We start from the raw sequence: 14,959 nt of genomic DNA, 5'->3' as shown, positions 1-14,959 counted from the left end.
AAAAATAGAATGAATAGAACGGTTTGTCCCCATTCAAGTCAATACCATACCATATCATAGATGGACTGGCGGCCATTGCGAGGAGCAAAGCAGGAAGTAAGAGCAGGCTGTGATTTGTTGATTCAACTCAACAGGCATTACAAAAAATAAATTTGATTGCATGAGCCACATCAGTTAAATGAACATTCAAGATTACTATCAATTATTGCATCACCATCCCAGGCCTTTCCCAAATTTACCAAGTTTATCACATTGACACACGAATGCCTGGAGGTCCTGTCTTCAGTCAGCGGTTTGTAAAAATAAAAAAAAATGTATTAAAACCAAAATATTTCCAAGATGGTCTCCATCCATAACCTCCAGTTCCATGGTTCTTCTGGAATTGTATGAACTGTATAACTCATGATTTTTTATTTTTTATATAGAAAGTGTTTCAAATCTCTTTAATAGTTTCCCACAACCCCTCATAAATAACATGACTCTAATGTGACATGAGGCTATTAGAGCTGGCCTCTTACACTTTCATAGATAAACAGACCGAAACGAGGATCTACAGTACCTGTTTCTATCCCCCCCAGCCTTTCCTCTCCTCCACAACAGAGAAGACCAGGCAGTCAGCTAGTTCATTACTGGAGCTCTGATAAGATCATATCCTTCCTCTAAGAGCAACGACCCTCGTCGTTTCTCGGGCCCTACATCAACCTCTCAAAGATGACCTGAGCAGGCAAACGATAGTCATTTACACTCTCTTTCTCAGTACATAGCAGACACATCGAGGATCTAGTAGATTAACGTTTTCCAATCCAAGTGGGTTAGAAGAACAGTGTATTAGTTACTAGTGGAATGTGTTCTACTTCGATACATTAGTTACTAGTGGAATGTGTTCTACTTTGATACATTAGTTACTAGTGGAATGTGTTCTACTTCGATACATTAGTTACTAGTGGAATGTGTTCTACTTCGATACATTAGTTACTAGTGGAATGTGTTCTACTTTGATACATTAGTTACTAGTGGAATGTGTTCTACTTTGATACATTAGTTACTAGTGGAATGTGTTCTACTTCGATACATTAGTTACTAGTGGAATGTGTTCTACTTCGATACATTAGTTACTAGTGGAATGTGTTCTACTTTGATACATTAGTTACTAGTGGAATGTGTTCTACTTCGATACATTAGTTACTAGTGGAATGTGTTCTACTTCGATACATTAGTTACTAGTGGAATGTGTTCTACTTCGATACATTAGTTACTCGTGGAATGTGTTCTACTTCGATACATTAGTTACTCGTGGAATGTGTTCTACTTTGATACATTAGTTACTAGTGGAATGTGTTCTACTTCGATACATTAGTTACTAGTGGAATGTGTTCTACTTCGATACATTAGTTACTCGTGGAATGTGTTCTACTTCGATACATTAGTTACTAGTGGAATGTGTTCTACTTCGATACATGCTTCCATCCTTCTCGGATCAAACAGGCCAGCACACACAGCATGTGTAGAGAGCCAGCCTGTGTCTGTACAGGGCATGTGTAGAGGGCCTGTCTGCCTGCCTGTCTGTACGCAGCATATGTAGAGGGCCTGTCTGTCAATTGTAGTGCCCTGTCTGTTTCTCTGTCCCTGGAGTGTTTGCCTGGTCTATTCTGGGCCCAGCTGATAAGTGGCCAGTGTTGTAAAGAGAGAATGTCTGTTTTATGTAACCAAGGTTAGATAAGACACCATAGGGACCGAACACAATGCTATATAAAATAATACAGCAGGATTTTATTGCGTAGTTTCATAATTTCATGGCAATCATTTCCTGTTTTGGTGTTGCTTTTCATGCATGATCAGGCCTCACCCTTTTCGTCTGATTTTCTGTGATAAGAGAGCTGAACAAATAGAGTTGAATGGAACGTTTGAGATGAGTTCATGCGTACTGTTTGTTTTAAGAAAGTTGTTCTAAGGCGCATAAATAAAAAGGCCGATACAGATTAGACATCTTCAGAGTCACTGGGAGTCTGTCTGTGTATACTACCCTCCAGTGCGTGGAGGTTAAATACACTAAGCTATGCTCAATATAGCACGGAATTCCCTAGTCCTGACTCCTGGGATTCTCTACTGTTTATTATCCTGTTACAGTAAATGAATGCATGCGTGTATGTTTATTTTACTTCCATTTCATCGTGTACGTCTGGTTCTGTGTGTCTTCACAGCTGACCGATGGGGGCAAGGCAGCCAAAGCCAGAATGAGTGTGGGAGATGTAGTTCTGTCGATCGACGGCATCGCCACCAACAGCATGAACCACCTGGAGGCCCAGAACAAGATCAAAGCCTGCACAGACGACCTCAACCTCACCCTGCAGAAGTAAGAGGCTGCGCGCACACACACACACACACACACACACACATCTTATCGTTCACTTAAGAATGAACTGCTATTTAACAGCAGTACAAGTTCAGCACAGAGAACGGAGTGCTGCGCCAGCCTGCTGTTTCACTCCTTCCCCTGGGTTTTGCTGTACTGTGTACTCTCCTAGTTTATATAAGATCACGGTAAGTGCTGTAGCGTGTCTTATTTTGAGCTTCGCAGAGTTTGCATGCGACTTTGTTGATTCTGTCTGAAACTCTGTATTTAAGGCACATTTCAGGGACTTGTAAAATACGATTATGTGAATGCTTTACGGTAAAAACATGACTAGTTATCCCTCACTGGGCCATTTACCCAAATGGAACACCACATACATTAAGCAGTAACCGGTCATTACCATGTCAGAGGAGAACTTGGACCATGTCCCATGTGTGTTTATTTCTCTATCAACCAAATAAACAAATATAGTCTTCCATGGTTGAGAGCTGATTTGAACCTGCTGGTACTTTAAACGGTCCCTGAGGTTGGTTTGGTTTGCCTGCTCTGTTTATGCATTACGTACGTGCCCTGTCATTGTCCCCGAGGCCCTCTCAAGAATGCAGGGATGGCATGACAACGCTGTTGAGATTCAGCACTCGGGCGTCTTTTGTCTTACACGTTATGTATCCCTTTGTTTATGTGTCTCTCGACAAGCACACTATAACCTGATTCTCTGTGTGTGTGTGAAGTACTACAGCTGGAAACACTCAGTGTGTGATTTACTCCGTCTTAAACACACTCAGTGGGTGACGAGGTTAGGCCAGATCAATTGAGTGGCCCTGGATGGAGATAAAGATGGACACTTTTTGTTGTCCCAATGACAATTAGGGGCATTCATCAGAACAAGGTCAAAGGTGTCTCTGAAAATATTTGTATACATTTTTATTTATAAGAATCCATTTGGGGGAAAAAAGCAAACCTGCAGAACAGGAAGTGGGAGTACACCCCTGACCTTTGACCCTGGTAGGAGGCAGTCATGGAAGGCCAGGATAAGTTTAAATCTGGCATATAGACTACCTCTCATTGAATAGCTCAATGGCTTTGCATGGGGGTAGTGTACAATGGAGGGCAAGCGCCATGGCAAATGTTCCCTCGATAAGGACAAATGTACGGTATGTGCCTTTAGGACATGGTGGATCTGATTCAGTCAAATCAATCAGAGGGAACAGAGAGACATGTCTGAACTTTATGCCGTCACAGTGGAATTCCTCATCAAGGTTTCACACGCTTTTCATGGCTGTCAAGCTGTTTTGGCGGGAAACCTGCGGAAGCCATCAGATCAGACAAATGTCTGTCAAAGACCTTGGGCTTTAGAGGTCTTTGTGCTACTTCAGCACTGTTCTAGCTGTCACCGCAGCAACCCACCTAGACCATGACTGCACTGGGCCATGCGTTCTGAGGAGGAGTGACACAGTCGATAATTGTCAGAAAGCACAGCGCTGCCAAGGCTGACTCTGCCCGGGTTAAAGTGATCCCCCTGTGAGGAAAGCTTCTCATGAAAGCTCATAAAATACCCGCTACATTGATCCAACCTCCAAAGGAAGCAGGGAATACTAGACACGGCATCGGTTTAGCGTACATTTGAATACATTCTCTGTAGAGCTGTAACAGCAGTTCAGTGCTGCTTAAACAGTTTTCCGTATAATCCTCCATTACAATACTATTCCTTATAGGTGATTTGAATAAGGCAAATTAAAATGTCCGCTTTGCTCTCAATCAATGATTTGTCAAAGGCATCAAACACTTTGGTCAATCCTGAGATAAAACAGGCAATTAATTCCGGCATCTCACAATCACACACAGCTTGGTCCTAATAGATTCAGTTCTGTTTGATTCTGCTTTGGAAACACTTTTCTGAAATCAATCGTAGCTGTGGCTCTTGTACATCCACTAAGGAAAGCAGTGTTGAGTGGAGGGTTTATTCCTTCTTATTCATTGTTTGTGAAAAGCATTAGCCCCAGTGTTTCCGCTGTCCCGTAGAGGTGTTGAGCCCTGGGAAAACACCTCCACACGTCCTCCGTGCTACGCCGCCCAAGCTGGAAAAGCTGTTGAAAGAGCAGCACAGCGGCTGGTTCACGTGTCCTCTCATTCTGCCACCACAACACTAGATTAAGGAGCCTTTACCCTCTAATGGAAAAGAAAATAGGCCTAGAATTAGACCCCATCTCACAGCTGTCTGTAATCTAGCAAGTGTAATAAATGCACAATGAAACATCAAACACTCAGGCCATGCTAGACGATGATGACACATGAGATTCAGCGACGTAGTGAATCCTCGGGCTTCATTTCTGTACTGGCAAGGACATGCGTTTTTGCGATTTTGAAATGATACAATTTAAGTACATGGCAAATTTTAAGCGTTATAGAGTGTAGCATGTTCGGGGACATGCATACTGAAAAGTGAAGGGCGCTCTACCATTCAAAATATGGAAATAAGAGTTTTCTGTTAGTCGTTTTTTAGATATTGTAAACAGCCAGGCATTTCAAGCACGGTTTCCTTGTCACCCATGTTGTTTAGTCATGGTACGGTATGTGCTCTCTGGCAGCGTGGATGCAACGCTCAACATTTCCATCTCTCCCCGACCCTCCTGTTCCTCCCTCCCGTCTCCCAAACCAAAATGTGTACCTCTTCTGGTCAATTCAGCAATGTGAAAAGAATGCATTGATTTCCATCAAATCATTTTAGACCGCATTCCCTTCCGGACTATATTTTCTTAATGTTGGTTTCCAGGCAGGGAGGATGGACTGCCTTTGCTGAAAAAACTGAGCTGAGAATGGCGCCAGGAGGGGTTGGTACAGGAGGAGAGGTTTACAGTTACCCATTATTAGGTCTTGTTTTCAATTTCGAGAAAACGGCACCCCTTGCATTTTCTCAGTGCTTCACTTTGTTTGTGATGTTACATGCGTCTTTAGTGAGCAGAACCGCCACAGCTCTAGCCTCCAGCTGCAGATCTGTCTCAACGCATCTCACTACACGTACCCGTGTGGGATTTCTGAATGTGATTGCTGTTGACTGATGTGATAAGAGTATTATGGATATTAACGTAACCGTGGCAATGCGCTAGGATTGATGAACGTGTGTCAAACCAGGCCGTGTGATGTCATACAGTCACATTTGATATTCTATGAGCACAAAAAGGTACACCAACATTCGTGAGTCATTGCTCTACGAATGAGTCTGGGGGACTATTTGGCGAAAGCATGTTTAGCAAAGGGGACAGATAATTGGGTTTAAAGTGTGATCCAATTTGTTGTGCTGCCTTTGATCAAAGAAGGCTGTTCAGATTTGATTTGATGAGGGGCTAGTTTGAGTGAAGACACACAAGTTAACCAGTTGTTTTTCTTCTGACAGACAAACCAGTACCAGCCATATTGCAGCTTAGGCTGTGGTTCATTCAAATGTCAACTGAAATTATATGTTGAACTCATCATGGCTCTGCTCAAGGGGGAGCCTACAGCTGACTAAAGCTAAGAGGGAGAGTTCCTCTGTAGTGCCTATAGCTTATACTACACTCTTTAAAAATAATTGTTCCAAAAGGGTTCTTCGGCTGTCCCCATAAGATAGTCATTTTTGGTTCCAGGCAGATGGTCCTTTTTTGGTTCCAGGCAGATGGTCCTTTTTTGGTTCCAGGCAGATGTCCCTTTTTTTGGTTCCAGGCAGATGTCCCCTTTTTTGGTTCCAGGCAGATGTCCCCTTTTTTGGTTCCAGGCAGATGTCCCTTTTTTTGGTTCCAGGCAGATGTCCCCTTTTTTGGTTCCAGGCAGATGTCCCCTTTTTTGGTTCCAGGCAGATGTCCCCTTTTTTGGTTCCAGGCAGATGTCCCCTTTTTTGGTTCCAGGCAGATGTCCCCTTTTTTTGGTTCCAGGCAGATGTCCCCTTTTTTTGGTTCCAGGCAGATGTCCCCTTTTTTGGTTCCAGGCAGATGTCCCCTTTTTTGGTTCCAGGCAGATGTCCCCTTTTTTGGTTCCAGGCAGATGTCCCCTTTTTTGGTTCCAGGCAGATGTTTTTGCAGATGTCCCCTTTTTTTGGTTCCAGGCAGATGTTCCAGGCAGATGTCCCCTTTTTTGGTTCCAGGCAGATGTCCCTTTTTTTGGTTCCAGGCAGATGTCCCTTTTTTGGTTCCAGGCAGATGTCCCTTTTTTTTGGTTCCAGGCAGATGTCCCTTTTTTGGTTCCAGGCAGATGTCCCTTTTTTGGTTCCAGGCAGATGTCCCTTTTTTTTTGGTTCCAGGCAGATGTCCCTTTTTTGGTTCCAGGCAGATGTCCCTTTTTTTGGTTCCAGGCAGATGTCCCTTTTTTTGGTTCCAGGCAGATGTCCCTTTTTTTGGTTCCAGGCAGATGTCCCTTTTTTTGGTTCCAGGCAGATGTCCCTTTTTTTGGTAAAGGTTTCTACCTGGAACCAAAAATTGTTCTTCAAAGGGTTCTCCTATTGGGACAGCTGAAGAACCCTTTTCAGGTTCTAGATAGCACCATTTTATTTAAATATTTTTCTAAGAGTGTAGTAAAGAACTCTTCATCCTATGCTGGAGAATCCACAACTTTATGATTCATCAGTTCTTCTCTGCCAGGATTATTATATCCATCACTCACCGTCTCCCTATGACACTGCTGCTGCTTACCAGTCTCCCCCACAGTAACACCCCCTGAGCCACAGAGCAGCACACGCTAACTAGGGATGCTAGGCTACAATGCGGTTTTGATTAGCAGACTTTACGAGGTGATAGGGACTGGGTATCCAAGAAAGATTGAATGTCTTGGCCCACGCTAGCATTTCATGTCCGTGTCTCGAGGGTTGGAAAAAATAGTATTTCCACTTGCCAGCAAAGTGATGGAGAACATGCACAGACCTACTGTAGCCGTAGTATGACTGAGGGTAATTGTAGGTACGCTACAGTAGGATTATGCATGATTTTCCCCTTTTTAGATTGACTGGTTACGTTTGGAAACCACCCAATTTTAAGTTGTGGTATTCTTCTCTCTCAGAAATTCCTCAGAACAGAAAAACAGTTTTTCCATCCACGCTTGGGCCATTAGCAACTGAAAAGCATCTTCATAAGCACAAACTGGCCAATTGAGCCTAATGTGTGCTATGATTGTAATGACAACCAGTCACTTTACAACATGTCTTTTCCTCTTTGCTTTTATGGAAATGTCTTCCCAGGTTAACACAGTGAGTTTTGCCAGGAGGGTGTGGGAAAGAGCATGAGGAAACTGCTGTGTGTTTGTCAAACACACCGCTCCTTCTGACAATGTGGCTGCCGCACCTGGGTCCCCAAACCTCAAAAGACAAAAACAAAACGGGATGTCAGAAACCCAACAGATCCTCTCATGTTCTCTAAAGGTATGCAAGACGGCTTCCCCAGTTTGAGAAGGCGCGTAAGAGAAAGAGAATCATTTCACAATTTGTAAACTTGAATCTCTTGGGCTGAGTTCTAACAGTGCCCAGGACGGTCAGTACAGGCTGGCCATGCACTCTCTCATCAGCTTACTGTAGCTCACAACACAGACCAGAGAAACAGGCATGCCCACTGGAGACTAAGTGGAATTGACATTTACCAACCTAAAAACAGAGTTGCAACATATCAAAGCACAGTGTGTCTTTTTCCTCTTTTTGGTTCACACTTTTTTCTATCCGTCTTTGCTTTCCTTGAGCTCAGATGTCAGTGAAATGTTTTTTTTTTTAAAGGAGACAAAATAGAAATACAGTTTTTGAGACATCAATAGAGCAGCAATGGAGACCAAATATTTTTGTCTCTGTCAATTCACTTCTACTGGCCTGTGGGTAGTGTCCTTAGCCTTAGTGTCCTGTCCTCTCATCTAAAAAGTTGGATAGGGCCTCTCTTTTACATCTTAATGTCCAGAATGTTTGTCTGACCAATCAGCCTATCAGTTGTGTGTAAATCAATGGTTACCCCAAGGGTCAGGTACCACCTGCTGTGCTTATCTCATTTCCCCCTGCTGGTACAGCTTGTCACAGACAGACAGACCGACAGGGTACCGTATAGTTAGGCCTGCTGTTTACATAGCAGCCAGTCAACCATACGCTAGCTGCTCTGTTAGCAGGAGAGGAAGCCTAGCACCAGACGCACTCACAGATGGCCAGTGTTTCCTTGGTAGACGGGGGATAGGGGATGAGGAAAAGGACAATGTCATACAGAGCTCGTGCTTTTATGCCTAGCTGTGGCCAGATGTTGAGTAGAGAGGGTGAGAGGGGCCAGTCTGTTGTGTGTTAAAACCTCTCGAGTGTAGGGGGCAGTATTTTGATGTTTGGATGAAAAACGTACCCAAATTAAGCTGCCTATTTCTCAGGCCCAGAATTTCGAATATGCATATAATTGTCAGATTAGGATAGAAAACATTCTAAAGTTTCCAAAACTGTCGAAATATTGTCTGTGAGTATAACATAACTGATATTGCAGGCGAAAATCCAACCCGGAAGTGGCTTCTATTTTGAAAGCTCCTTCGCTCCATTTAAAGGGATATCAACCAGATTTCTTTTCCTATGGCTTCCCCATGGTGTGAACTGTCTTTAGACATAGTTTCAGGCTTTTATTTTGAAAAATGAGCGAGAAAGATCACATCGTGTCATTGTATGGATGGGTGCCAGCAGCGTTTTGTGTGCGCAACAGCTTGGAGCAGCCATTCTCTCTCTCTCTCGCTCTCTCTCGCTCTCTCTCTCTCGCTCTCTCTCGCTCTCTCTCGCTCTCTCTCTCTCTCTCTCTGTCTGTCTGTCTCTCTCTCTGTCTGTCTCTCTCTCTCTGTCTCTCTCTCTGTCTGTCTGTCTCTCTCTCTCTGTCTGTCTCTCTCTCTGTCTGTCTCTCTCTCTCTCTGTCTCTCTGTCTCTCTGTCTCTCTGTCTCTCTGTCTCTCTGTCTCTCTGTCTCTCTGTCTCTCTGTCGCTCTGTCTCTCTTTTTATATCTCTGTCTCTCTCAAAAGAAGCTACATACCCGGATGATATACTATCGATTATATATTGTAAAACCAACCTGATGATTGATTAAAAAAAAACGTTTGAAATGTTTCTACGAACATTACGGATACTATTTGGAATTTTCGTCTGCGATGTCGTGACTGCTCGAGCCTGTGGATTTCTGAACACAACGCGCCAACCAAATGGAGGTATTTTGGATATAAAAATAATCTTTATGGAACAAAAGGAACATTTATTGTGTAACTGGGAGTCTTGTGAGTGCAAACATCTGAAGATCATCAAAGGTAAACGATTTAATCTATTGCTTTTCTGACTTTCATGACCAATCTACTTGGCTGCTAGCTGTTTGTAATATTTTGTCTACTGAGAGAGATGTCCTTACATAAACGCTTGGTATGCTTTCGCCAAAAAGCTTTATTGAAATCTGACACGCCAGGTGGATTAACAACAAGCTAAGCTGTGTTTTGCTATATTGCACATGTGATTTCATGAAAATGTAAATATTTTTAGTATTCAGCGGTGGTTGACACAAATTATCCCGTTAACGGGATGGGTGCATCAAGGAGTTTGAACTACTCTGGCCATGGTTCCACTCTGAAATGGGACTAACTTGAATTGAGAAGCTTTCAGTCATTGTACCTATTAGCTGGCTATTTCTAGAAGTGTTTTTATTTATTTATTCTCCTGTTTCTCTTACATGGCCAGCATTCTCCTCTATCTTAAAAGTCATGTTGACCTGCGTTTTTTAAAAATGTTTTGGATTAAATAATGTTTCCAACTGAGCGCGTTTGAGCATGAGGGAACTTCTACATGCCATAATAAACCTCATAATGTACATGGAGCGTGTCATATCATGCAATCATATTCAATTATTATGAAACCATCTGTTTCTTTGCTGTTTATCTTTATTCCCCTGATAAGGAACCTGCTTTAGGGCTGGACATGTCATCCTTATTATGGGTAGTTATCATTCTATTGCACAGTATCAGGTGTTCTAGTATTCAGTAAATGGACTGGTTGCGCTACTGCGGGACCCAAGGTAGCTTTTGAGCGGAACAAGTTCTGTGCAATGGATGGGAATACTCTCACTTCCAGTGGATTAGAAGCATTTTACATTCAATTACATGTACTGATCCAGAATGGGGAAATTGTTCCAGATTACGTTTTTAGTATGGGATAAATTATTCTAGTCTGTCTGTCTCTGTGTGTGTGTGTGCCTTTGGTATGAATTATCCTGTCCTCAGTTTACCACTCCTTGGCCTGCTGTCATTCAGGGGGAACAGATTGACGCGGGATTGTCTGGGAGAGACATTATGAAACATCTGCTTGTGTGTGTTTTTATGCAGGTTTCTAAGTGTTTGTGTGTGCAGATGGTGGAAGGAGGAGAGTGTGCTGGGACTTGGGATCTTCTCATGCTTATGGTGTCATTATTTGGCTGTTAACGTACCCCACCCCTACACAGCACGTGCACGCTGCTTTGGAGCGCTGGGGGTTAGTCATCACACACATCATACGAGTGAGACTGACAATAGCGACAGGCTGTCCCGTTGCGAATGTTAAGGAGCTTTCACACTAAAAACGAACCCCTTCCGTCTTCCTCTCCTGTCTTTCCATACGATTAGAGCGCTCTCTCTCTCCTTGCTGACCCTAGAGTACATCTTTCAACATCGCTCGCTCACCTCTGTCACACTCACTTTCTCTCTCGCTCTCATCTCATCCATGCCTTCAGTACTCCCTGTCTCCTCTCCCACTTCTGATTAATGAGGCTGTGTGTCAGAATTCCTGTTTCCCTGGCCATTCCTTTGCCATTCCCGTCACTGTGATCGGGAGAAGCAGGAGAGCAAGGAACATCGAGCGTTGAAAGCTTTGTGCCCCTGACAGCCGCGTGAGTTACACCAGGGGCCCGGCTCGGCCCCTAGGCCCCACTAGCTGGCCAGCCATAGATGGACTTAGCAGAGCAGAGAAACAACTTTTCCACAGCCATCCATCTCCCTTTGTTTTCATTCCCCAAACCAGTTTTTAAAGTGACATGCTAAGCCCTATGTCGACTGCTTAACATCCACATCTCACACTGAAAGTGACACGGGAACTATTTGGATAACAATGAAATAACAGTTAAAAAGTAGTTTACATACAAATGTTATTTTCCCACAGAGTAGATTAATGGCAAAGACATCGATGATTGGGGTGGACTACTGCCAATCTCTACTGCTATGTAAGGACTTGCTCTTTCAATGGAATAATTGTTTACCCAGATAGTAGTTCATTTGGCAGTGGTGTCGAACAATCTCCAGAACATCTCTGATAATGAGTTTTTATACCGTGTAGATGTGAGGCAGTTCATGAGTGAGTAGTCCTTAAAATGTCATCGTGTAATTCTCGCCTGGATATCTAGCTGCAGTACACACAGTAGTGTATGTGTCATGTTGTGTCCTGGTGCTGAGCGAGCTGGGCCTTGCGTTGGCATCTGACTGAGTGATGGAGAGACTGCTATGTGCCAGACTGTTGCTCTTGGCTCAGACAGACAGGAGGGGGAAATATGTCTCTACTTTGCCCTCAGGCCCATTCTTCCAGACTCCTTATTCTGCAATAGTGTGTTTTTGTGTTTCAGTTTCCTACCAGCCTATTTATTCACATGCCTCCCTCTCCCCATCTCTCTCATACTTAGCCTGCAAAGAATAGAGCACCATACTAAACTACATTTGCTTCAGTAGTATCTAAACGACACGTTATCTAAATCCCACCATTATAACCATGCTAATGTGACCTTGACAGACGGAACTGTGTTCAAGTGAGTGGAACAGGGATGCAGGCAGCCTGAAGAAGGCTCTCTCTGTGAGCAGGAAGGGGACAACTAAAGGCCTCCTCTGTCTGACTACAACCATGCTCCTCTCAGCAGGGGGAAGTCATCCCTATGGACAATATACAGGACAGTATTTATATTGTGGTTATGTGCAATATCCGCAGACAAAATTGGAGCATACACCTTGAATTTAACAGGAATTTAAGATTCAATGGTTGTTTTTCTCAGTGAGCTATTGACTTTTGAGGCCTACGGTACACGACATTCAAAGGATAGCCCTCGAGGATTTGATTTGGTATACAGACTTTTGCATTTTCTGGGAAGGATCCCCATCAATCAGAAATGCGTGACTTCTTGATCCGTATCATCTGTCATCTGACTTAATTGGATTACATATATCATCAATCCGTCTAGCTGGCTCATATATACCGAGATGACTTATAGGTTAGAGATGTAGGATCTTCAGTTGAATAACCCTGTTGAATGAAGAACAATGCAGGATATTTAAAACGTGTAGTGTATTTGAGGTTTAGAGGTCACATTTCCTGAACCCGGCAGGATTATTTTCCTGCTGTAGCAAACGGGCTCAAATTAAGATCCTACATCTGTATGTGCATGATGAATCAATTGAGGTCCAGGACAACAGCTGGATGGTTCAGTTTGAACCAGTCAGTGTCCCCCGGGCCTACCCCCAGACCAGACTACACTGCCCTGCTACTCCGTTTTCCCCCTTTTCTCCCGCACACAGCTGTCAAATGACACACGCACACTGTCCATCAGTCTGAACAGCACAGCACGCGATCTGGCTAGAGAGAGAGGACCGAGGGGAGAGGGCTGAGCAGATGTTCACAGGACCACCCTGGCCTGTGTTTGTTCAGTCAGCTCTGGGAACAGAGAACGGAGGATGGGGCCTCCCCCAGACCCAATGATGGCAGACAGACTCCATAACACCGCGCATCTTGTTTGTAATGGCACAGGTTGTTTGGATTTAGCCCAATCCCCACCCTTTACTGGACTGGTTGCCTGGGCCTTTGTGAGTGCGCTGCGTTCCTGAAGTGTATACAATAGTACAAGTACATTGGAGAATGCATTGGAAAATATGCACCCGCAAGTGTGGGTACAGTACTTTTCAAAATATGAATTCCATCAACGTGTGGCAGGGTGAGCCTCGATAACCACCCAGTGAGAGAGCCATTAGTCGGTCAGCTTCGGCTCTGTTAGAGAAAGGAACTGTGAGACTGTCCTCAACTCTTCCTAAAAATGGCACAATGTGACAGACAGAATGCCAGAGAACATGCCCCATGTTCTGGAAGAGACTATTCTGTCTTGCTGAGTCACTGTCTTTATGGGGAAAAGGGACACATTGTCTGGGCCTCGGAGGCTGTCAAAGACCGAGGCTTAGCACACCGTTGTTTATGAAGCCAGATGATAGGCTGGGGCAGGGACTTTATTCAGAATTGCATTAATTAATGAGAGAACACGAACCAGAAGGAATCTAGACTGTGTCCAGCAGACGGAGGTCATGAATAGCTCACGCCATGGATGAAGAGCTGGAGGGGGAGGAGGGAGAGTGTGTTTTCTTGGAATGGTGCTGTGTGTACTTGATGTGCATTTAGTCGTTTCCTTCATTAGGCTACGTTCTTTGGCGTTTGCGACTGTCTCTGCTCCTCAGAGAGTGAAAGAATCGGGAAGAAATATACAGAATATACTATCCTTGTGGGTCGAGAGTTGATGGTTCACATCCTGGTAACCACTTCCTCTGAATAGTGTGTTTGTTTGCAGCAGTATGGACAACAGGACCACCCTCCTCTTCCTGAGGCGATAAAGTACCTGCAGCTGGTTTGATCATGAGTATAAATCTGAGGTCTTCTACACCGTTCCGGCGTGTAGCCCTGTACACAGAGGTAGAGACTCGCACACTGAGGGGAGATATACATAGTGCTTGTTGTGCCTTGGGCTGCTGCTCTGTCTGTGGTGGCCACCAAATGGAGGATAGCTTTGTTGGGCAGTTTTTGTTTGTTTTTTCCATTGATCCCAAGTGCAGGACAAGCCAGAAGCTTTAGTGTGGTGGGGTGGCTCTCTGTGAGGCGTACTGACAGGGTACAGACAGAGGACTCTGAAAATACTGGCATGTGGGGATCCTGGGTTGTTTCCAATACGTCAAGCTCCAACTACTGCGTCCATTGTCTATTTTTATGACTGAACAGCTGAGGATTTGGCCATATGTTCAAAACATTACTTTGTGGCCCAGAGGATAGTATACAGACTACTCCTTCCCCTAAAACACTGTATTCTTTAACACAGCGGAATGTACAGTTCGAAGCTCTGAAGCAGTAATATTACTGCGTCATATATATATATATACACACACACACACTCCATCCATACAGCAGGTCCCAGACCTGACTGTCTCATATTAAGTGGGCTTGTAGTGCTCGGTATCTAGCTAACTCATGCATTGTGGGGCTGATGTAAAGAGGCTCTTATCTGGCCTCATTTGAAAAACGAATCTCAGTCAATTATATCTCAGGAGGTGCAGTCATATTGATATTCCAGAGCTCGCTGACCCCACTTTGAAATCCAAGCGAGCATGAGTGGATGATTGAGTGAAATTAGGATCCACGGTAAAATCTAGCCGACGTTAGGGAAACATACCAGAGTAATAGAGCATAATATGTTTTCCCACATGTCTCTACCTCCATGCTGCTCTATGGCTGGCTGACTCTGTGGCATTGAGCTAGGGGCCAAATAGAGACAGGCCTGTAAGGCAGCCAGCAGCAGTCTTTGATAGTTTGTGTGTAATCTTTATATTGGCTCTATTTACAGGTTT

The 14,959-nt window shown here is 44.0% G+C and overlaps 1 protein-coding gene across 3 annotated transcripts in view; it reads left to right on the top strand.

The window, feature by feature from the left end:
• pdlim5b (PDZ and LIM domain 5b) overlaps window positions 1–14,959 on the top strand; it is a 73,199-nt gene that overhangs the window by 38,316 nt on the left and 19,924 nt on the right. For all 3 annotated transcript variants that reach the window (XM_024380781.2, XM_024380780.2, XM_024380779.2), the window contains exon 3: window positions 2,202–2,353. In XM_024380781.2, the coding sequence (XP_024236549.1) occupies window positions 2,202–2,353 (152 nt within the window). The remainder of the gene's footprint in view (window positions 1–2,201; window positions 2,354–14,959) is intronic.

Source organism: Oncorhynchus tshawytscha, linkage group LG20, assembly GCF_018296145.1.
Source record: "Oncorhynchus tshawytscha isolate Ot180627B linkage group LG20, Otsh_v2.0, whole genome shotgun sequence".
NCBI classification, from domain to species: domain Eukaryota; kingdom Metazoa; phylum Chordata; class Actinopteri; order Salmoniformes; family Salmonidae; genus Oncorhynchus; species Oncorhynchus tshawytscha.
Note: the sequence above shows the minus strand (reverse complement) of the source record. Positions and strands in the feature narration are given on the sequence as shown.